This window comes from Vicugna pacos, chromosome 19 (genome assembly GCF_048564905.1).
Source record: "Vicugna pacos chromosome 19, VicPac4, whole genome shotgun sequence".
Classification (NCBI taxonomy): Eukaryota; Metazoa; Chordata; class Mammalia; order Artiodactyla; family Camelidae; genus Vicugna; species Vicugna pacos.
In genome coordinates, this window is record NC_133005.1 from 196,948 (window position 1) to 219,585 (window position 22,638).

General features: G+C 40.0%; 1 protein-coding gene across 28 annotated transcripts in view; it reads left to right on the top strand.

Moving 5' to 3' along the window:
• Positions 1-22,638, top strand: part of LOC102536329 (tyrosine-protein phosphatase non-receptor type 20-like) — an 88,512-nt gene that overhangs the window by 39,327 nt on the left and 26,547 nt on the right. For 25 of the 28 annotated variants that reach the window (XR_012061579.1, XM_072943657.1, XM_072943675.1 and 22 more), the window contains 4 exons: positions 3,971-4,071; positions 6,601-6,710; positions 15,521-15,669; positions 18,045-18,135. Coding sequence is in view for 27 of the 28 variants with exons in the window: in XM_072943657.1 (XP_072799758.1) it covers positions 3,971-4,071; positions 6,601-6,710; positions 15,521-15,669; positions 18,045-18,135 (451 nt within the window). In the remaining variant the exon portion in view is untranslated. Of the gene's footprint in view, positions 1-3,970; positions 4,072-6,600; positions 6,711-15,520; positions 15,670-18,044; positions 18,147-22,638 lie in introns of all 28 variants that reach the window. The other 3 variants (XM_072943677.1, XM_072943678.1, XM_072943682.1) reach the window with 2 other exon arrangements.

Below are 22,638 nucleotides of genomic sequence, written 5' to 3' on the forward strand. Positions count from 1 at the left end.
ACAAGCACTGCTTCCCCCATTGTCCCCGTTTGGCCGCCGCCCCACCCAGGGCTGACAACGTGCTGAGCTGCTGCTTCGGAAGACAGCATGGTAGCTTGGCTGTTCTCCCACGGGGAGTCTGTCCGTTCCCCTGTGACACATACGGTGGCCACATCAAGGCCACCATCACACCTCTGGCTGGCAGCCTCTTCTAGTGTAATTCTGGGCTCTCAGCCCCACTGTTGATCCTTTTCTGTGATCAGAATGATCTCCCCCTTGAAGGACAGATATTTGGAAGTGAACAACTTCATAGAATGTCTTGCGCAGACTCTTTATATAGCCATGCTTGACACCCTTCTAGAACTGAGTGTGTTTTATGGTTTGGGTTTTTTCCCCAATATTTTATGGCTTGACTTTTCTAGGATGAGATTTGATATGCTTTAAAGTTTCCTTTTAGAAAAGAGTATCTTAGAACATTTCTGGGTGGCTTGTAGAGTATGTTTTGAAAATCAGCTAGTTTTGTTAGAATTTGCTCTGCTTACATTTCATGAAGCAGTTAATTTGGTATAATAGCCCCTTGATGCCTTTTCAGTACGATGCTGTCCCTGGGGACTGTCTAGACTTCATAGGCTTGTGTGTAGATGTTCAGCTTTACAAGACAGATCAATAAATTTTTGTTCCAGTGCTCATTTTAGAGGTGAAGAAGCAGCCCCAGAAGCTGAAGTGATTTTCCTGTGGCCACACAGCTCTCCAGTCGCAGAGAAGAGACTAGAAGCCAGGCTCCTGTCTCCTCGTGTTGCTGCTTTCACTCTGTCCTCACAAGTCTTTGGCATACAGTGCAGAAAAGTTCACTTAGGCTTCTTGGAAAAATCGATCCAGCCTTTTCTTTGACATTAATTGGATTCAGTGAGCACTCTCCAAAAAGACCTGGCATCTTGATAATTTAGAATATTTCTCCTTGTGCCTTCTTGGCATCGTTAGCCAAATCAGATTTCGTTCAAAGACACGTTAGGGTCCTGAGTGAGCCTTATTTGAGTGACAGCCGTCTGGAACAGTTTGCGTCTTCGGTAAGGACAGTCAAGTTGATTCTGAAGCGCAACTTCGAGTACAGCCCAGGCTGAACTATGCCAGGGCTTCCCGCTCAGGCGACGTCACTTCTTAGCAGATGAGCGGTGTGCAGATGGCTCTCCCGCAAGTCTTGCCTGAGCTGGGAGGGGCTGTGCTGATGTGGTAGCATTACCCCTTTCTTTTCCTCTGTGCCGTTTCACTCACAATCTCCACATTCCTACTTTAATTACCTGAAATTAATTTTTAGAGATTTGCTTTCCCTAGCAGTGTGGATAAACTAGTTTTCAGGACCAGGTCAACTCTGGAGAACTCATCTCATTTATTTTAGTGGTTATCCACATAGGCTAATGAGAATAAATCTTTGGGGAATATTTTCCCTTGATATTTTAAAGTAGAAAAATTAAAATGCACAGAGGAACACTAACAAAGGAGAGCTGGTATAGCTATAGTGATGTCAGAAAGAAGATACTTAAAAGCAAACCATTAGGTATTAAGTCACTATATAATACTAAAAGGCTTTTTGGCTCACAAGGAAGATATAAAATTCTAAATTTATATAAGCACCTAACTATAGCTTCAGAATATGTAAATCAGAATTACAAGGAGCAATTGATAAATTTACTATGGTAGTGGGCCATTTTAAAGTATCTCTTTTATTAATATATTAGACAATTAGTTAAGAATATAGAAATTATAAAAAAAAGTGAATTAGCAAGCTAGATATAATGGACATATACAGAACATGCATCCAAAAATAGAGAACACACAATTTTTTTCAAACATACGTGGGCCATTTATAAAAATTTACCATGTGCCAAATCAAAATATATCACAATAAATGTCAGATAATTTTTGTAGTACTGACTGGTCTCTGATATAAAGAAATTCAGCTGGAAGTCAACCACAGAAAGAGGAAACGTACATTTGGGATTTAAAGGCACGTACTTCTAAACCTGTAAGCCAAAGGGGAAATGAGAGAACGACCTTGTGTTGGCCCCCAGCACCCTGTTGCTCTGGAAACCTGAAAAGGCGGGCTGTCAGCTGTGATCAGGCAGCACTGATTATGGCAAAACTGACGCCTGGGCTGGAAGGGTTATGACTAGGACTTTGAATGTCTTGTTGAAAGTACAGACAGGGTGCCTGTGGGAAGCTCCTCGCTGTCATCTCCGGGGCTTAGGCTCTTGGGTTGTTGCAAGAGGTACTGGTTCCTGTGTAGCTTGAGACTTCTGAGTCCGGGTGCCTCAGGGACCCACCCATGTCATTTCACTGCCTTACACTTGAGATGGCGCTAGAATGCTCAGAGCTCCTGAGGAGGGCAAGCCTGAGGCTCTTCTGCTGACACGTGCCGCTCCTTTCCTGTGTCCTTCTGCAAAGCTCCCCTGGAGCCAGGCATGGTCTGTTGCACCTTGTGAATGTCCATTGATGGAAGATCGTTGGTGGTGGTTGAGCAGAATGGGCAAGGTACACTTTACACTGCAGTTGATTCTAGGTGAATGAAATCCCCAAATATTTAAAGCAAAGCTTTAGAGAGTTTAGAAAAATATATGAGAATTGATATATTTTACCTCTATAATGAATGACTTTTTAAAAATTTGTTTTATACATTATTCAAAATGGCAGTTAGCTAATCCACCAGGATTTAATATATTCTAAAGTGGTCGAGTTATTGCTAAATGTAAGCTAATCTTACGTCTTAGGCGGTGCTTATTCATTTACGCTAAGACATAATAAGTTGCATGTTTAGCCTGCATGCTTGGTAGGAGGGCTAGGTCGTTGTTTGCATCTTTCCGTTAATGTGCTTGTTTTTAAAACTGATTGTGCTTGGGTCTGTATTCTGGAATGACGGCTGTATCTATGCCTGTAAGATGCATTCCAGGTCTAGGAAGTTCATGGAATTAAGCAAAACATATACACATGCACACACACTCAGAAGAGAGGAAAGGGTTAATAAATTTCACAAAGTAAGAATCAAAAGACACTTCAAAAGAGATGAAAAGACGTAACACAGCCGGTGGCTAGAGATACTGCATGAGAAATAGAGAAGGGGAGATGAGGGAGGGAGATGAGGCAGACGCCGGACCGTGGCAGGCCAGGTGGACTTTGGACCTGCTGCTCCCTTTTCTCAGGATGCTTTCCTGCCTCTTTGCCTAGCCCTTCCTTCTGTCTTTTAGGTACGTGGCGATTAGGTATCACCAAATTCTGCTACTGCACTAACGCTTGTCACCAGCTGTGACTTTTACATGCTTGCCTGTGTATTTTCTCTGCCCCCATGAAAATATACACCCTCTACAAGGAGAGAAGAACACATGCCTCTCTTGTTCAGTGTTTTATCCATAGCACTTAGAACAGTATCTGCATGTACTAGGCCCCCAGAAAAGAACTGTCAAATGAATGTATTAATTCCATCTTTATTTTAATGTTATTTTTCCTTTAATTATATTCTGTTTACCAGCAGACCAGGTGCTATATAGGAGGCTGCAAAGGCAACAAAATGGATTAATTAATAAAGTCCATTGGGCAGTACAAACTCTCATGGCACAGACATAGAGTTACTGTACTAAGAATTTTATATGAACAGTAAACTAAATGTGATAGCACTTGTTATAAGAATTTCCTCTGGGCTGCAGTTTTTGGTTTTGTTTTTAAGAAAAATGAGGCTTATTTTTATGAACTTCTAGAAAATAACTTGGATGATTCAATAGAAATCATTTATATGGGCATAGTACTCAACGCCTTTGACAGACTGGAAAATATTTAATAGGGAGATGTGCGTTTCAAGTGGTTTTCCATGAGTGTGATTGTGGTTTCAATTCTATAACTGAAGGCCTTATTCTTCTTCTTAAGAAGCTGTAGGAAACATTTTCTTTTAAACTATATATTTCTAAAATCGTGGCCGTAATTTTTTCCTTTCTTACGCCTGTAGGTTTTGGAAAGTGAAGTTAACTCAGAGAAGGCCAAAGTCTTTCCTCAGGAGTTCCCAAAAAATGATGATTTTGAGGATCATTTTAAAGAGGATACAGGAAGGTATGACTAATATGCTTACTTAGTGAGTTTTTTGTTTATTCATATTCACAGCTAGCCCTCTTGAGTGGAGACAGTGAATAATGGCCCTCAAATGTTTGATAAGTTTTAAAAATATAGTTCTTTGTAGTGAGTACAGCCTGATTTGTCTATAAATAGGATGTATTTATGATCTAATAAGTATGATATTAATTCAAGAGAAAAATATTCCTAAAGAATTCAATTTCTCTATCATCTCAACAATTACCTAGTTCCAAAGCCTTTGTGAATGAAGTGTTTGGAGCTCTTGGAGGGAGCAGTGTACTTAAAGTAAAGTAAAGCTCAAAGCACAGCTAAATTTTATGAGAAATTATGTCTGTTTCTAGAAAGAAAATAATGTGCTAGAAACAGGACTATTAGCATGGTGAATTCTTGGCACTGTATTTGAAAAAAAAATGTAAAGAACCAGGAGAAAAGTAAATTTCCATTAGAAAAACAAAAGGAACAGCAACTTTTCGTGCTTATAAAGTGTTCAAATCCAAAAATATGGCAAGTAAGAAAACATTTTATTGAGCCATATTTTCTTAGAGACTTTAAAGTATTGGCTACAGTCACTGAAATAGCACTGTGTAGTTATGTGTATGGTATGCATCTTGTGTAAACTTTCAGAAGTTAAATGAACAAATAAACTAATTCAAAAGGCATTTGAGATAACATTATGTGCTACTAGTGTATACTAATTAGTAAATGCTAATTATATACTAAGCACTGCATATAAGTACAAAATATACATACTTCTTGTCCTTTAGTTTACAGTTTAGCTGGGGAAACAGACATGTAAAAGACCAATTTAAATGCAGTGGAGTAGATATTATTATAGAGTCAAGGTCCAAGGGCAGTGGGTACAGGAGACCGAGAACTGTGCAAGTGGGGAGTTCCCCACCAGCTTCTTTGAAGAAAGGATATTTTGGTTGGATTTAGCATCTCAAATAAATAGAAGTTCAGCAGGTGAAAAGGGACAGAAGAAAATTTCAAGCTGGGGGAAGAGGTCTGAGCAAAGGTAAGGAGCTGTGAAGATACCTAATTCATGGTAAGAGATGTTAAGTGTCAAGAGTTGTAGGGCGTGCGTGAATTGAAGTGCAGGGAAGCTGGGGAAGATGAGCCATAGAACAGAAAGTACAGCGTGGGCCAGAGTGTGAAGGAGCTCAGTGTGTGTGAAACCAAGGAGTACATGTCTTATTCAGTCTGTTAGAATGAAAATGAAGCACAGACAAGTCTTCTGTTCTATTCATGCATCTGCCCACCTGTCAGTCATGTGTCTATCCTCTATCTGCCTAGAAGGAGGAATGCTGGTAGCAAGGTGGAAGAGAGCTGGCAGGAAATGGAGAACAGGTAGATGTTGCCAGTAATCCAAGAAAAAACGAGGAGGAAGGAGTAAGAAACCTTAAATTACCCACAGAAGCAAAAGCAAAAGACCATTACTTTGCTAAGGTTGAGGCATAAAGTGCATAAATATTTAGGAGCCCAGTAAGGAGCCTGGGTTTACCCTGCGGTTGGTGGGCAGGTGTAACAATTAAATCTGGGTTTTAGGGAGAATTTTCTCTAGACATTGGAGATTAGACTCAGAAATCAAATTAGGAGGCTCTTGCTAAGTGGGATTGCAAATGAAAATGCAGGAACAGCCAAGGAGGCAGCATAAGTGAGCAAAACTGAGTAGTGAGAAGTTGGAAAGGAAACAAAGTGAGTGTGGGCTAGTATTTGAGAAATCTGTTACAGCATATAGAGCAGTAGTTAGATGGGGATAGAAGGATTAAAGGATTTGTTTTTAAGTTGAGAGAGAATCAAGTATTCTTATAATATGGAAAAAGTTGTAGATAGAGATTAATTTTGTATATATGCATAAATATAAGGAAAAGTAATTTTAGAAAAAATGCCTCAGAGGAGACAGAAGGCATAAGAGCTGAGAACACAGAAGGATTAACTCTGAACATGGAGAAAGTAAGGAGTAATGAAGAATGCCGATCCTTCCAAGTTACATTATGAAAGAGAGTAAATTGAAAGAGTTCTTGCTTTCTGGCTTACAGTTTATAGAAGGGACTACATTTTTCTTAAAGCAGAGAATTAGGATGGAGACTACATGACGGTGGTAGTTTGAAAAATTACGAACAAAAGAGGAGACAGAATAGAGACATCCGTGTTTCCCAGACAGCTCTCTGCTGACACTGGAAACCCCAATGACCCCAGTGCTCTTCTTCCACCACGGCCTGGGTAAAGGAGGAAAGAAGGTGGGTAGGTGGACTGATCCAAGGCAGCTAGTTGGCAAGCCAAGTGAAAGTGAGAGGAGATGGATGGAGTTTGTGACCAGAGGCTGAGACTCCAGAATTCTCTCTGAAGGTGGGCCAGTTCCAGGGGCTGACAGTGGGAGTGGGTGGCTGGACTGACATAGAGGTGAATGTCAGTTGAATAACTAATATAGATTATCAGAGATTCTTTCTTAAATATATACGTTCTCTGAAATACAAATTTAAATATAAATACAAATTTCTGTTCTAGTGACAGGGACCCCAGCTTGTGGACGACCAGTGGCTCCTTCCTAAAAGACAGGTCCAGCGGTGAGGAGGAGCTTGCAGGGCCTTCCCAGGCTGGCTCCCCTGCGTCTCAGGGTATGACCTCATCCCCTTTTCCTAGCAAATTCTTGAAGAAGCTGTATTTCAGAGGTTTGCACAAAGAAATTTCTAATACAAGTGCAGGAAAGAGCTAGGAAAAACTTTTTCAAATGGGGAAAATGTGGTTCTCTAGGGTTTTCCTTTAAAAAGAAGAAAATGCTCCACACCTCACATTCATAAAGGGCACATTTCTACTCGATCTTTAAATATTTTAACATAGCAAATATACCAACTTAATGAGCTATTTGTATTTCTGAAACTAGGGATTAGCAATGTGTTTAGACTTGAATATGACCTGCTCCCTCATTTTCTTAATTTTAATTTGTTGTACGGTATATACTTTGTGAATAAAATAATAACTTTTTTTGGATGATACATTATCACATGTTGTGGGAAAAAGAACACAGAGTTATGTATGACAGAATAAATCATAATACTGAAGAGTATTCCAAATTTTTTCTATGAATATATATTTATAGTTGTATATAGCATAAATATAACCATGGGGAAAAAATAACAATTATAGTGTATAATGTTGAAGAATCACATACGTATCTCAGAAACCTTTAGAGAAGATTTTAGAGATCACCTGTCAGCCTCTCATCAAGTGGCAGAATCATCTTCTCTAATGACTTTTTAATTTGAGGAACGTCAAACCTAATTAAGGCAATATTACACTGTATAATTATTAAAGTACCAGTCCCACACAAAAATAGTTTACAAGAAAATACTTTTTAAATTCTATATGGTAAAATTTACCCTGTTAGCATACAGTTCTATAAAGTTAGACAAAGGTCTACCACCACGATCAGGATGTAGTACGTTTCCCTCACCCCTCACATTTCTCTTGTGCTCTTCTGTAGTCAGCCCCTAACCCCACCACCAACACCTGGCAACCAGTAATCTGTTTTCATTCTCTTTACTGTTGTATTTTCCAGAGTGTCACTCATATAGATGGAATCATAAATATATTGCATTTCGAGTCCAAGTTCTTTCAGTGTAAAGTTATTGATATTCATCCACACCATTGCATTTACCAGTATTTATTTATTTACCTTTTAATTTTTGCTGAATAGTATTCCATTGTCTGGCTACATCAATGTGTTTATCCATTAACCAGTTGAAGGACATCTGGGTTGTTCCCAGATGTGGTAATTATGGATAAAAGCACTACGAGCATTCACACACTGGCTTTGTGTAAACCTGAGTTTCCATTTCTTTAATCTAGGGGTGGGACTTCTGAGTCGTAAGTATGTAAATGACAAACTGTTGTCTTTTCCAAAGAGGCTGTACCAATACGCTTTTTACCTTTTTTCTCTTTGTGTTTCAGTTTAGGTAACTTTTATCAACCCATCTTCAAGCTTATTCACTCTTTCCTCCCCTGTGTTGACTTTACTAATGAGCTTCCTGAAAGCTTTCTTTAGCGCATTTGCAGCCTTTTTATTGTGAACACTTCCATTTGACTTTATCTTATAGTTTTCATCTCCATTCAGATTCTGTATCTGTTCATGCATTTTGTCCACCTTTCCCACAAAGTTTAAACATATTAACTATGGGTTATTTCAAATTCCCTCTCTGGTAATTCTCATTTCTGATTTTTTTTTTCTGTTGATTGCTTTGTTTTTTGGCTGATTTTTGTTGCTGTTGCTGCTTCTGCTTTGTGCGTCTCAGAAATTTTGAGAGTGTTGGTGTTAGGTGCAGAAGAGTAGAGACTGAGGTAAATAGAATTTATGCCTGAATAGCCATGCCTGTTCCTTTGCTAGGTCATTAGGTCACTGATTCAGCGTGTTTAGGACATGAGCTGGATTTTGGAACTCTGGCTAACTACTGACTTAAAATTCCTCAAGATTTACTTGTACTTGGGGTGGTAACTGGAATGTTCCAGAGGTCCTCTTCCCATTTGTGTTCCATCCTTAGCTTTAGACCCTCCCTGTGTGCCTGTGCCTCAGAAGGAGTCACCTCCCTACCCGGGCCCTCCCTCCAGCCCTAGACTGCTGCTTGTCACTGTAGTCCAGGGTCAGCTTGGCAGGCCCCCTGTCCCTGGATCTAGGCGGTGGGTTTTTGTCAGTGATCCTGCCTCTCCTGTCTGTGCTGTTCGGACTCGGCCTTCTGTTTTTGGCAGGTCTGCTGTGGGAGAGAGTGTTCTGGAAGGACTGTTGTAAAGGCCAGTTAGGTGAAGTTCTTTTCATTCCTTTTATGTCCCTACCAGTTTTCGCTTGTGCTTGTTCCATTGATTGCTGAGTTCTGAGTGTTGAGGTCTTCAGTTATAATTGTGAATTCTCCTGTTTCTCCTTTCACTACTGTTAGTTTTTACTTAATGTAGTCTGAGATTCTGCTGGGTGCAGATACATTCAGCATTGTTAGGTCTTTCCTGTGACTTGACCCCTTGGTCATTAGTGATGATCCTTTTTTTTAAATAGATTTTTTTGGAAGTTTTAGTTTGACAGCAAAATTGAGCAGAAGGTACAGAGGTTTCTCACATACTCCCTGCCCCCATACATGTTACTAAGACCCTCCTCTGGACGGGGAAATCTGTGAACCCTGATGGAACTGTGTGACGCGCCATCACCTGGAGCCCACGGTTTACCTGAGGGTTTACTGTTGGTGGTGCACATTCTGTGGGTCTGGACAAAATGTATAATGACGCGTATCCACCATTACAGTATCAAACAGTAGTTTCACAGCCTTGAAAATCCTCTCACCTCCACTTATTTACCCTCCCTCTCCCCAGTAATGACCTTTTCACCTTTTACTGGTGATGTTCTTGGCCTGGCGTCTGTTCTGGTACTGATGTATCCTCTGATATTAGAAAACCGCTTCACTGTCTTTTGATTAGTGTTTCATGGTGAACATCTCCCATCCTTTTACTTCACCGTGCCTGTGTTGTAGTGTTTAAGTTGCTTTCTTATGGGCGTTGTATGGCTGGGCCTTGCTTTTTCACCAAATCTCCAGTCTGTCCTTTAATTTGCCTTTATTTATATCTACCATCTTAGACTTAACTCTGCTCTACTATCTTGCTAATTGTTTTCTTTCTTGTTTGGTTTGTTTTGTTTTGGGGGTGGGGAGGTAGTTAGATTTATGTATGTATGCATATATGTATGTATTTTTAGTGGAGGCACTGGGGATTGAACCCAAGGACCTCATGCATGCTAAGCGTGCACTTTGCCACTGAGCTATACGCTCCCCCTCTTCTTGCTAATTATTTTCTGTTTATTCTTTCTGCTCTTTATCTTTTTCGTATTTTCCTTCCTTCTCCTGGGTTATTTTGATTCCTTTTTATCTTCCCAGTTTGCTTATTATTTATATCATTTTCAAAATGTTTTCTTGGAAACCCTAGGATTTACAATATACATCTTCAGTGTCTCACAGTCTTTCTTTTCTGTCTTCACATAACACTATGTCAGATCATGTGTGGTGCAAGGACCTTAAAATAATGTCATCTTAATTTCTCCCATCCATCTTTTGTGCAATTGTTGTCAAACATTTTAATTTTACATAACAACAATCACAAAATACATATTTACTATTTCTGTTTTAGATGGCTAGCTATCCTCTAGAAAAGTGAAAATTGAGAAAATAAATTTTTTTTTAAATTTTTTATTGATTTACAGTCATTTTACAATGTTGTGTCAAATGCCAGTGTAGAGCACAGTTTTTCAGTTATACATGAACACATATATATTCATTGTCACTTTTTTTTTTCGCTGTGAGCTACCATAAGATTTTGTGTATATTTCCCTGTGCTATACAGTATAATCTTGTTTATCTATTCTACAGTTTTGAAATCCCATCTATCCCTTCCCACCCCCCACCCCCCTGGCAAGCACAAGTTTGTATTCTATGTCTATGAGTCTGTTTCTGTTTTGTATTTATGCTTTGTTTGTTTGGTTTTTTTGGTTTTGTTTTTTTTTAGATTCCACATATGAGCGATCTCATATGGTATTTTTCTTTCTCTTTCTGGCTTACTTCACTTAGAATGACATTCTCCAGGCACATCCATGTTGCTGTAAATGGCATTATGTTGTCGTTTTTATGGCTGAATAGTATTCCATTGTATAAATATACCACATCTTCTTTATCCAGTCATCTGTTGATGGACATTTAGGCTGTTTCCATGTCTTGGCTGTTGTAATAGTGCTGCTATGAACATTGGGGTGCAGGTGTCTTTTTGAAGTAGGGTTCCTTCTGGATATATGCCCAGGAGTGGGATTACTGGGTCATATGGCAAGTCTATTCCTAGTCTTTTGAGGAATCTCCATACTGTTTTCCACAGTGGCTACACTAAACTGTATTCCCACCAGCAGTGTAGTTTATCCAACTACATTCGTGGAATTTTTAGAACTCTTCGTTTCTTTGCATAGATCCAGTTTTTTATTCTGTAGTAGATTTTTTCTGCTTGAAGAGCTCCTTGAGCATTTCTTGTAGTGTAAGTTTGCTGCTAATGAAATCTCTCAGTATTTGTTTGTCTGTAAAAATGTTTATTTCTCCTTCATTTTTTCTGAAAGACATTTTTTATTAGTTACAGGATTCTGGGTTGTCTTCTGATTTGTATGGTTAATGGTGAGCTTTTGGATCTGAGACTTGGTGTCTTTCATTCATTTTGGAAAATTCCCAACTATTATCATTTCAAATACTTTTTCTGCCCGATTCGCCCTTTCCCAACTCTCTGTCTCTCTTTCTCTCTCTCAGCTTTCTCTCCCTCTCTCTCTCCTGTTTTGGAATTCCAGGTACAAGAATATTAGTTTGCTTGATGCTGGCCTTCAGTTCTTGGATGAACTCTTCTGTGCCCTTCCCCAGCCACTCTTTTCTCTTTCAGTTCAGGTAATGCCTATTGGCCTATTTTGAAGTTCACTGAATTTTTTTCCCCACTTGCCTATATCAAGCCTATTGATGGCATTATCTGTTCTATTGTAATATTTGTTTATCTGTAGCATTTCTGCTCAGTTCTATGGTTTCCATATCTCTGATGAAATGCCTCATTTGTTCATGCATGTTGTCTACTTTTTCCACTAAAGGTCAGCATTAAGCTTAGTTTAAATTTGTTGTCTGATAAAAGTTTTAACATTTTTATCTTGTATCTGTCTGGTTCTGTTGACTGCTTTGTCTCCTGGCAGTTTTGTTTATTTTTTCTTTTTCTTCTTTATGTGCCATACAATTTTTTTGTTGTTGAAACCTGGATATCTCATGTCCTAGAGACTGAGGTAAATAGAAAGGACATGCCTCTTTCTTTAGTAAGCCCTCAGTGTAAGGAGTTGAGCCAGTGTAGTCAGGAATGGGTCAGTTTGGGTTTGCTGTTCCTGTGATTACGCTCAGTGCACCACCAGCCCAGATTCACGTGTGGTTACCTTGTGCTTAGGACAGAGAACGGCATGCCAGAGGGTTTGCTTTCTGTATGCTCTCTCCTCTGCTTCGGGTCTCCTGAGAGGCCTGCAGTTCGGAGAGGTTTCTATCCATGATTCCGTACATCCCCCAGGGACAGAGTGCTCCTGTTTGAAATTCTGTCGCTTGCTGACCTCGTCGTGGGGGAGCAGCACTCTCTGTGGTCCTCGTTCAGCCTCAGTCTTAGGCAGGTGCAGCGTCCTCGGGTCTCAGGGACAGCACCTGCTCAGTTACTGTCAGGAAGGGGACATACTATGGTCTCAGCCCCCGATGCTTTCCTCCCCTCTATCTCTCCGATGTCAGTGGGCCTTAACCTGTGCTTTGAGGCTAGTATGGTTTCCTGCCCTTTCCCCAACTTCTTATTTCTTTGATCCTTGGGGACGATTGCGTGAAGCTTCATGCCTTTCCTGCAAAAGCTGCTCCCCTCTCTCCAAGCTTGCACCGTAAGGGAGGGTTTCTTGAATTCCTCACCTTGTCTCCAGTATTTGTCCTGAGCTTCTGATGAGGGCCTTTTATCCGTTATCTTTTGTTTTTTGTCTCTCCTCTTCATTAATTTATATACACATCTTTTTCATATGAATAAGTTCATTTTCAACTATCTACTTTGTTTTCCACAGTGTTTTATTTAAATATGAGTTTTATAATCATGTACTTTTGGCCTTTAATTTATTTTCTTAGGTCAATAAATTTATTTCCCACCTCATTCTGTTGTTTTATCTCATTTTGATCTCTTATTTAAAATAATTCACATTCTTATTACTTCTGCCTTTAGATGGTGGATTTACAGGTTAGGTTATGTTTCATTCAGAATGGATTAAAACAATTTTTTTCACATGACATACTGTATGACTCATATTTCCATCTCATTCACTAGCATGTATAAATCTGCATCTCTTTGATTTTGTTGATTGAGCATGAATGAATTCTTCCGTCTCTTACTCCGTTTGATTTGAGCCTAGTCATCTCCCACTATAAGCTATGCTTTGAGGGCTAGATTTTGTTTGAGGACAATGGCAAGTGTGCTGAAGGTTAGGAGGAAAGGAGCAGAAAACTCAAAAGGTGTGGATGAATCGTTATGTGGCAGAAATTATAGATCAGTCTACTCAACATGGATCACACTCCCCTCTTAGTGTACCTTCCTGCGTGATCCAGGCAGAAGAAAACTAAAAATTACATTTCCCAGACATCCTGGTAGCTATTGTGAATTTGACCAGTCATATGTGCTTAGCCAAGTCTTAAATGTGTAGAGAAGCGTCCATGTTGCTGGTACATACCATAGCAGGCATGGCATTACTGGTGCTGCAGTATAGCTAAGATGGTACATTATAGGACCAGCGGCTGTGGTGGTGACTTCTAGTTCCTCCATGGTCGCTGAGGTAGTGCCTCTCAGCCGCCAGCGGTTAGAGCAGTGGTGCCCAGCTCCCACAGATTCTTCACTGTGGCAAAGCATGCAGTCTTCTCGCAGGCCATTCTGCTGTGTTAGTTTTGGATCATCACGGGGGAACGCACCTTTTCTTCACCAAACAGGTAGATAAAACCCCTTTCTGTAAACTGGCTTTCTGTGAAAATCCCATTACACAGTAATTGCCAGTATCTGTAACCAAAGTCTGACCTGTAACACCTTGATTGAAATTCCTGGACCAGGCTGCAAACAAAAGAAACCAAATGGAAAATGATGTTAACAATAAGAAACCTATCTTCTACAGTAATGGAGGTCCAGATTTAGGAAGGATTCCAGGTTCAGTGTGATAAGTTGCTCGGTGATGTCATCAATGACATAGGCTCTTCCTTTTTTTTTTCATATTTGCTACACTCAGCTCACTCCTTCTATGGTCACAGCAGGGCTGCTTGTGGTCATTGGGACCTGTTGCTCCTGTGCTTACGTATGGACAAGGGATAGAGGTCGGAGAGAGGCCTGCTTCTCTTGCCTACAAGCCTTGAATAACCTCTTTGCTTCCAGTTGACCCAAATCACCTCCCAGTTACTAAACTATCCATTGGTAAGGGAATTATTGTGGAATGGTTAGAAACGGCTTTAACGAAACATCAGGGTCGAATCAGCTTCAGGGGTCAGCTGCAGTGTCCACTGTAGCCATTCTGCCTTTTCTCTTCTTTCCTGTCTGCCTTCTCTGGGCTTTTTTCCAGTGAGGCTAGAACACGATGGCAAGCTGTATGGATGTTTCTGCTGGGGATCAAGACGTTTGAAGTGGCTTCTACTCTTGTGAGAATTTTGTCTCCTCTTTTGGGCTTCCTGGACCTCTTCTCATCCTAAGGCTGTGAGCAATTTTAGAATTTCTCTGACTGTTTTCCCAACCAATAGTCCCTAACTTCCACCCCTAGAGAGAGCTTTCGAGTGTAGAAGGGTTCCAAGATGAGGTGAGTTTCCCAGGGCAGTGAAGATTCTTAGAAACTTCTGTCTTGTTTTTATGCATGTTCTTTTGCTTAATTGCTTCTTGTGTATTTTTTTGCTGATATTTACTTGATTTTTGTTCGTACTGTTTGGCTTTGGAAAGAGATTTCACTTGAGCATTCTACCTCAAAATCCTTATCTTTAAAATATTCTTTTAATATTGGCTTTCTAGATGTATTGCATTTTGGCCAGTGTACATGCTCTGTAAACTTTTAGATATTTAGAATCTAGACTATCAACATGACCTAAAAGATCATTATTTAAAATGAAATTCCCATATGTACTATTAAATAGAATGTATTCTCTTCTGTTATTATTGGTTATAAATGTATAACTATGTAATACACATTTACATATATAATACAATATATACATATTTGTAACATATACAGTATTGTAATATATAATTACTTATATATAATACATAGTTTAGTGTTATTAGTTGCATCATATAGAGCTTCTTAATCCTTGGGGTAGGTGTGTGTATGTGTACATGTATGTTGTGTGTTTGCGTGCACATGTGCATGCTTGTCCTGTTTTACACTTAGAGGTGTGTTAGAGTATCCACGTCCTCTCATTTCAGACTCCAGAGACTTCCAAACATTTGGTCCCAGCGAGGACAAAAGTCGTATTTTTCCCATCCAGGTCTTACATGTGCTTGTCTTGGCATAGTTGTCAGTACATACACTTAATCACATTATAAAGCAGAACACTTCTCAGTCTACTACATCTGTTACATTTATGACACTTAACAGTTTTCTCCACAAATAGTGGTTTTTGTGTAATTTCAAGGTACATAGTCGTAATTTTCCCAAAACGAGGATCCTTCCTTTCAAAGTGATAGACTCTGCACCTCTGGAAAAATAAACTCCCATTAATTCTTAAGTGGCTGTGTTTTTACTTAAGAGAAGATGACAAAAATAAAAATAAAATCTCCCTTTATATATATATATATATATATATATATATATATATATATATATATATAACTTAGACATGTGAAATTTTCTCTTTCTTAGGTATGGAAATTGTTTCCGAAATGGAGCTAGCTCAGTTGGCTATGGTTAGACCATTAACATTCAGTAGTCATGAGAATTCAACCATGAAGTATTATTATGAAATGCTTGAGAGAAAATTATCAGAATTTGAAATCATCGAGGAATTTATGGTAAATATTTTGGTCTTAACAAAAGTCTGTATGTGATCTCTTTTTCCACATCACAACCAGAAGATTTCTATTTCTTTTCTTTTTTCTGATTGAGTCGATTGTTTTTATGTTTTAAAAGTGGTAGATGTACATAGTAAAAGAGTCAAATAGCATAAAATGTTATAAAACGAAGTCTCTCTCTCTTTGTCCCATGACTCCCTAGGCTGCCTTTCCACCATAAAGTTTGTCGTATAAACTTTCAGAAAAATTGGCATGTACTTTACTCACTACTTCACCCTTTCTTTTCTTTTTTTATTAAAAAAGTTCCACATAAATAATTTCCAAGTATATTGTCAGCACATATAGCTGTATCTTAAGTATTGCATGGTAGTTAATTATGTGAATAAAGACCTTTTCTTTAAATAGTCCCCTACGATGGACCTTTAGGTTATTCTGGTCTTTGCTATTATGAATAAGAACCACCCCTCTTCATGTGCATGTGCATATGTGTGAGTATTCTCTAGAACAAATTCCTAGAAAGACAGCCAGTATTTTGTGTTATCAAATTTTTGGATCTTTGCTCATCCTTTAAATGACAAATGATTTCTTATTGATGATCTAATTGGCATATCTTTATTTGACAACAAACAAATAGCTTTCCATATGCTTTTAATTCTAATTCTTTGCTCAGTTTCCTGTCAATTAATAACTCTTTATGTAATGAATAAATAACCCTTTTGTATGTGTTCTAGTTGGTGAAATCTTCCGGTTTGTTTTTGTATTACACACGTGTGCACACGTTTACCAAACAGAAGTGGCTGCTTTTTGTGGTCGGACGTGGCAGTCTTTTCTTTTCGGGCTCCTGGGTTTTCTGCATCCTGTAGGATTTTCCCTTTCACACTGGGAGCGTAACAGTTACATAATGCTTTTATGAATTTTGTTAATGTGTAAGTCTTCTACCCAGCTAGAATTTAGTTTTTAAGGTATTTGGGACCCGGCATTATGTAGCTAATCAGATGTCCCCAGGTTCTCTTGCCCTTCGATGGGGTGAAATGCCGCTTTTATCATGTACTGAAGCTCTGCACTTACTTTAATTTTTTTCCATTAGTTTGTTTATTCATGTACTGGTACCAAACTTTTAAAGTTAGCATCACTTTACATTTTATTTTACCATCTAGTAAGACTAGTCTTCCCTCATTACTCTTTAACAAAATTCTTCCTACAGATTTTTTTTTTCGAGGTTAATTTTAGAATTGGTTTGCAGAAAGAGTAAAAGGTAAAAACCTGATCATATTAGCCTACAGCTTAAAACCTTCACTGGCTCCTCATTCCCCGTGGCAGTAGTTGCCAAACAGTAACTTAAAAGACCGGTAGCGCCAAGCTGGCTGCCCGAGAGTTACTGAAGAGCTTTTGAGAAGTACGGACTCTCAGGCTTTATCCACAAATACTCTGATAGAGCAGGACTGGATACATCGCAGTTCCTTCTGCATGTGGAACCAGGCCTTCCTGGTTAGTTCTGGTTTCCCTTGGGCCGAGTCGTGTGCTCTGGGCTGTCGCTGCTGTGCTGTGAACTGCTCCCCAGAGAGGACGTGTGCCTCCGGGCCGTTGTTGCTGTTCTCCTGCCTGCTGTGGTACCTGGCACCTCTGCTCTGCTGTCCTTCCACACGCGGACTTCCGTGTGCCTGGCTTCCCGTGACTCAGGAAGGGCCAGTTCAGGGCTCTCCCTGTGCTGTCGGGTGCAGTCTCGTGCTGTCATTTACACTAGTGTGTCTGTGCATTGGTCACATGTCTGTCTCTAGCTGCTCTGTTAACGTCTTAAGGATGAGGCCATTTTCAGGTTCATTTTATATTTTGATACCTAGGACAGTGATGAGTACATACTAAATGTTCAATAAATGTTGAATTTGCAGTTGTTAAAGAAAATTTTTGAAAAGAAGAATTCTTTAATTAGTATCCTAGCTGTAATTTCTTCATGGGGCAAGGAGTAAATTGTGAGAATTTGTATTTTTTGTTTATATGTTTTTGTTGCTGTTATTTTATTGTTTTTCTTTATAAAATGATACATTTAGGGGTAAGTCCTAAGAAGTAAATATTCTGTACTGGCTTTTTTTTTTTTAATGTGAAAAAGGAAAAATCTTGAAGTTGAAGGGAAAAAGTATCTCTAGAGAGTTTAACATTTCCTTTTCAAGCAACTTATTGATTGATATCTCAAATTTTAGATATTCTATATAGTATTTTTTCAGTGAGGTTCTGACTTCTCTATCATACAACACGTTCAGCATCAGGTGATGTCATATAGGGACTAAGAATCATGAATGCTACACAAAGACAGATTTCTTTCTCTCTTTCTTTTTTGCTATAGTAAATACATAACTTATATTTCTTACCTTTTAAAGGCTTTGAGATCTAAGAATCTGCCTGCTGTGTTCAACTCTGGGAATGAACTACACAACAGACACAAAAACAGATATCAAGATATTCTTCCATGTAAGCAAAAGGTGGTTTAAAATATCTTCCTATTTACGTTTGGGAAAAGATAAAAAGTGGGTTGTGTGGCTTTCAGTATTAGGCATTCTGACCAGTGACCGTGATGGAGAGCTCTGGCAGCTGGCAGTGGGTGGCCTGGGCCCATTTTGGGTGTACTAGAAAAGGGTGAGGATCAAGTCTTCTGTCCCAGGTGAATCTCCCAGTCACCGTCACAGGGTTATTACACAAGTCCTGCAACCTTGTGCTTACGTATTGCTACTCCTCAGGCCGTGAGCCATCTAAAACATAATGTCTAACCATCTGAGACGTTTCCTGGCCGTTTTTTTGTTCAGACACACAAATACAGTGGGGCTATTTGTACCCTTTGTCCTGGACAATAAAGCTGTCAGTCTCCCCTCTAACAGGAGGCTGCCCTTTGGTTGTTGCCAGAGGGTTACACATTGCTTCCCTGTGCGGGGGAAGCCAGTGTCGCTGCCTCCCCGCCCAGGTACAGAGTTACCAGTCTCAGACCATCCAACGAGCAGACACAAAACAACATAGTTTTAATCTGAGGCAGGAAGTCTCATTATATGCCTCACGTTCCTTTCAAAGTCAAAATTTTTCCAAATTAAATAACCATTTTTCTTCCTACAACATGACCTTCCTCCTTTATTCTGTATTTTATTTAGTATAACCACTTATCTGTCCATCCAGAAAACCCTGAGTCACCTGCAGTATCCAAAGTGGTCACAAAGTCCTTTTGATTCCACCTCCTTAGTGCCTCTAGCATCCTCCCCATCTCTTAATTCCCACTGCTGCTGACTTGAGTCGAGCCTGTTCGTCTCTCAGCTGGTCTCTGTGTTCTTCACGGCCTCCACTCCCATCTGCTCACGGCAGCTGCTGAAATGATGTCCCTACAACGTGAATCAGAACGTTACTGTCCCTTGAAAGTGCTTCTTTGGTGCTCTGATACTGTCATGGCCAAGTTCTTTAGCATGGCATAAATTTTACCTCTCTAGCCTCGGCTCTCCCACAAAACAACTTCTGGTTTCCGGAACTCATCGTTCTCTGTCTCTTGTCTCCAGGCCTTTGAGTCTGTGGTTCTTGCAAGAACCGTCCGTCCTCCCTCCTTTGCTGAGGTGGTTCCTGCTGTCTTTCAGAGCTAGCCTGACCAGACTGTCCTTGTTTCCCACAAAGCTGGCTCTGGTGCTTCTCTAACAGTCCCATGCCGTCTTGTGACTACCCTCCCCCACTTACCAAGCTGTATTTAAATTATCTGTTCACGTTGCTGTTTCTCCTGTTGAGGTGGTTGTCATGAAAATCAGAGTAGAATACAGTGACTGCCGTCATTGGGTAAATACCTTCATGTTGGTTGGTTCATTCAGATCTGAAATAACTTTATGTTTATAAAAGTAACACTACCTTCCCGGGATAGTTAGAATAATTTATTCTTCTATCTTTTTGTGGGAGAGTGTGCAGAAGTGCATTGATGAGTATTTCTGAAATCAGGGTGATAAACCATTATTAGACATTTTAAGAGATAATACCAACAATTTGCTGTCACTCCAAGAGGCCAGTTACATAAAAGGCCCCAATCATATAATTCCTGTGTCTGCATGTGCAGTTAGTCCTCAGGGAGACTGAATGTAAACAGGCCTTTAAAATGAGACTGTCAGGATTTTGAGAAACTTGTTTTAGGATATGGGGTACGTTTAACATTTGATCTTGTGTGAACTCTTTATTCAGGTACAAGAAGAGTGACAACTAAAAAGATGTCAAGATATGAAAAAGTAGTTAAATGATTAAAACTAAAAAAAATCATGTAAAATTTTTTGCTTTTCCCTTAAAAGAAAATCAACTGTCATTCAACCAAGTTCTTTAGTTCTTTTTTTTTTTTAACCAAACATTCAGTTTATTAAAAGGGATCAGTTAGCAGGGCTGGAGGGAAAAAGGCCAATACTGATGCAAAATAGCAAAACCTTTTTAATTCTGAGCACACAAGCAGCACGCCCAAATGCAACTGTAAGGAAAGCCCTCCTGGAGCACAAAAGGGCTTATGCCCCAAAGGCTTATCCAACAGAACCTGGAAAAGAACCGCTGCAAACGCAGTGAGTTAGGCGACGGCCCCATAAAGGCAGGCAACTCAAGGCCTTATTTTCCTAAACCCAAACCCGTGCCTTTAGCTGATCCTGGTAAAGGTCCCGATAGCCAAAGGGAAACAAGCTTTCCTGTCCTGCTTAGAGGCCAGCGAAAAGCAAACGTTGAGAGGCACAGAATGCTGCCCACTGGCCCCCGCCCCCACACAAGGACCCCCTGCTTATGTCAGCTGACCCACTGAGTCACTGAGGAGGTCAGTCACTGGGAATGCAAATCCACAAACACAGGCATGCTAATGTATTTACATTTAAATTTCACACATTGAGCTCAGTATATGCAAGCCGACTTCAGATTTTTGAAATAGAGATAAATGGACAGCCTTAAGGATCTGAGTTATACACTACACAGTATATCCAACAACTGGAAAACTAACTAGAAGGTAGTATAACTACGTATCTTTACATTGAGCACGCAAGTGTAGGGACAAGCCCTGCAGTTTGAAGAAAAGCCCATTCAGGACACAGCTGACAGCCTCCCCTCAACTTGCAGACAAACTAAGGAGTCTGCCAGTACACAGAAGCCACTGAATTCAGAAAGGTAGCAACAGGTACTAAGGAGCTGGCTTTTGCCATCAGGGATTGTAGAGACCAGCCTGAAGCAGGGCCAGGGGGAGGTGGGAAACGTTGCAGCTCAGATCCAGGGTCTGCAGGTGAGAACAGCAGACCACAGGCAGGATGGTTAGCGCTGTCCTCAGACATTCCCGGGTTTCCAGACAAGTTCCTGGGACGTTTTCCCCAAACAGTGAACCAAGTTCTGTTTTAAAGTCCACTGATTTTCCTACCTCATGCCACAGTGTAATTTAATCTAAAATGAGCACACTTAAGTGACAGTTGTAGTATATTTCTTTGATTTCTTCACCACACATTTCTTGAATTTATAGTCAAGGTTTCTGAAGAATCACACTGAGAAAGCCAGAGCAATAATTAGTTTTCTCTCCTCTTCAAATGTTGAGAAAACTAAATGAGAGAATTCACGCATCTCAGGGCACTGTAAGTACAGGAGTCCTCAGTTTGCCTGGCTCCAGTATGCATACATTTCAGTTGCTGTGTCTAATTAAGAAACACCAGTCCCTCAGTGACACTACTCAAATTTCTGCACCCAGGCTGTATTCTGTGAGTACCTGTGTAAAGTGCAAACTTCACTTCCGGCCCTTCAGTCCACAGATCACTACGTAAACCACAGATGTGCCTCGTGCGTGCCTGTTAGTCAGCTCGTGCGCAGTCAGCAGAGCACGTGGCTGTGTTGCCTCCTTGCCTCTCAGTGATAAGCCCACATAACACTTCTCAAAAATAGACGATCAGAAGAGAGAGCTGGCCAATGAAGATAGAATTGCAGCAAAGAAAGGAAAAGTGATAGCACTGGGGGTGAAATTCTAATAGAACAGCAATAGGGTGTAGAAGAAGATGTTGGGCTGCCACCATTGAAGAGGCCCCAGAGGTGAAGCCAGAATAACCTGCTGAAGGGGAATTTGTCAACATAAATGAGGGAAGAGTTTGTGGCAGAAAGGATGAAGGTGTCCTGGTGGAAGTGATGCTGGCAAAAAAGCACTTCACGTTAAAGAAACTCTTGGAGCTGCTCCACAGCAGCATAAGTGCAAAGGACAAAGTGTTGGAAACTGATCCAAACTTGGAAGGGAGTCCAGAAGTTCACCTAGGCACAGAAAAGAGCTCACTCCATGTTGTGAGTTATGTTATGGAAAGCAGAGGCACGCACTGTTGAAACTACTCTTGATAAAGTTTTAGTAAGTTAAATGTCCTAATTCTCAGTGTTTCTAATGTTTTAAATTGCAATGTTCTACATCAATATTAGTCTTGCTCTTTTTCACTTTCCTATATGTTTATAACTAACAGTGAAATGGAGTTTCTAATGTTTTGAGAAAAAATGTCAAGGGTATGGAACAATCAGTTTGTCCAACTGTGATTATGAAGATCTTTTTGCACAGCTTCAGCATACACAGCCACGTGACAGCTCTGTCCTACCGCGTAAAGCAAGAACGGACCTCATCATGTAGTCCAGGGAGTTTTCAGGTGTGAAGACAGTATCTTGCATTTCTGCAGCACCTTACACTTCACAAGGCATTTTAAAATGTGAATTCTTACATAAGCTTCATAAACTCCCTCTGAAGCAGACCCGTCAGATACTATTTTTCCTAGCTCTGAGGCTGAAAGATATTTTAAAAGCTAGGAAAAGAGCAGGGCCATAGCACATGTCAGCTGCTCTGACTCTCAGCCCAGTACCTTCTCCGTTACTGTCTGGGTCAGGGTTTACTCAGAACTAACAAAGACAGTGACTTAGATTTCTAGCCATTTTCCACTTTTCAGAGCAAGTTTACATGTATGTCATTGAGTTCTTTCTGCAGTCACATGA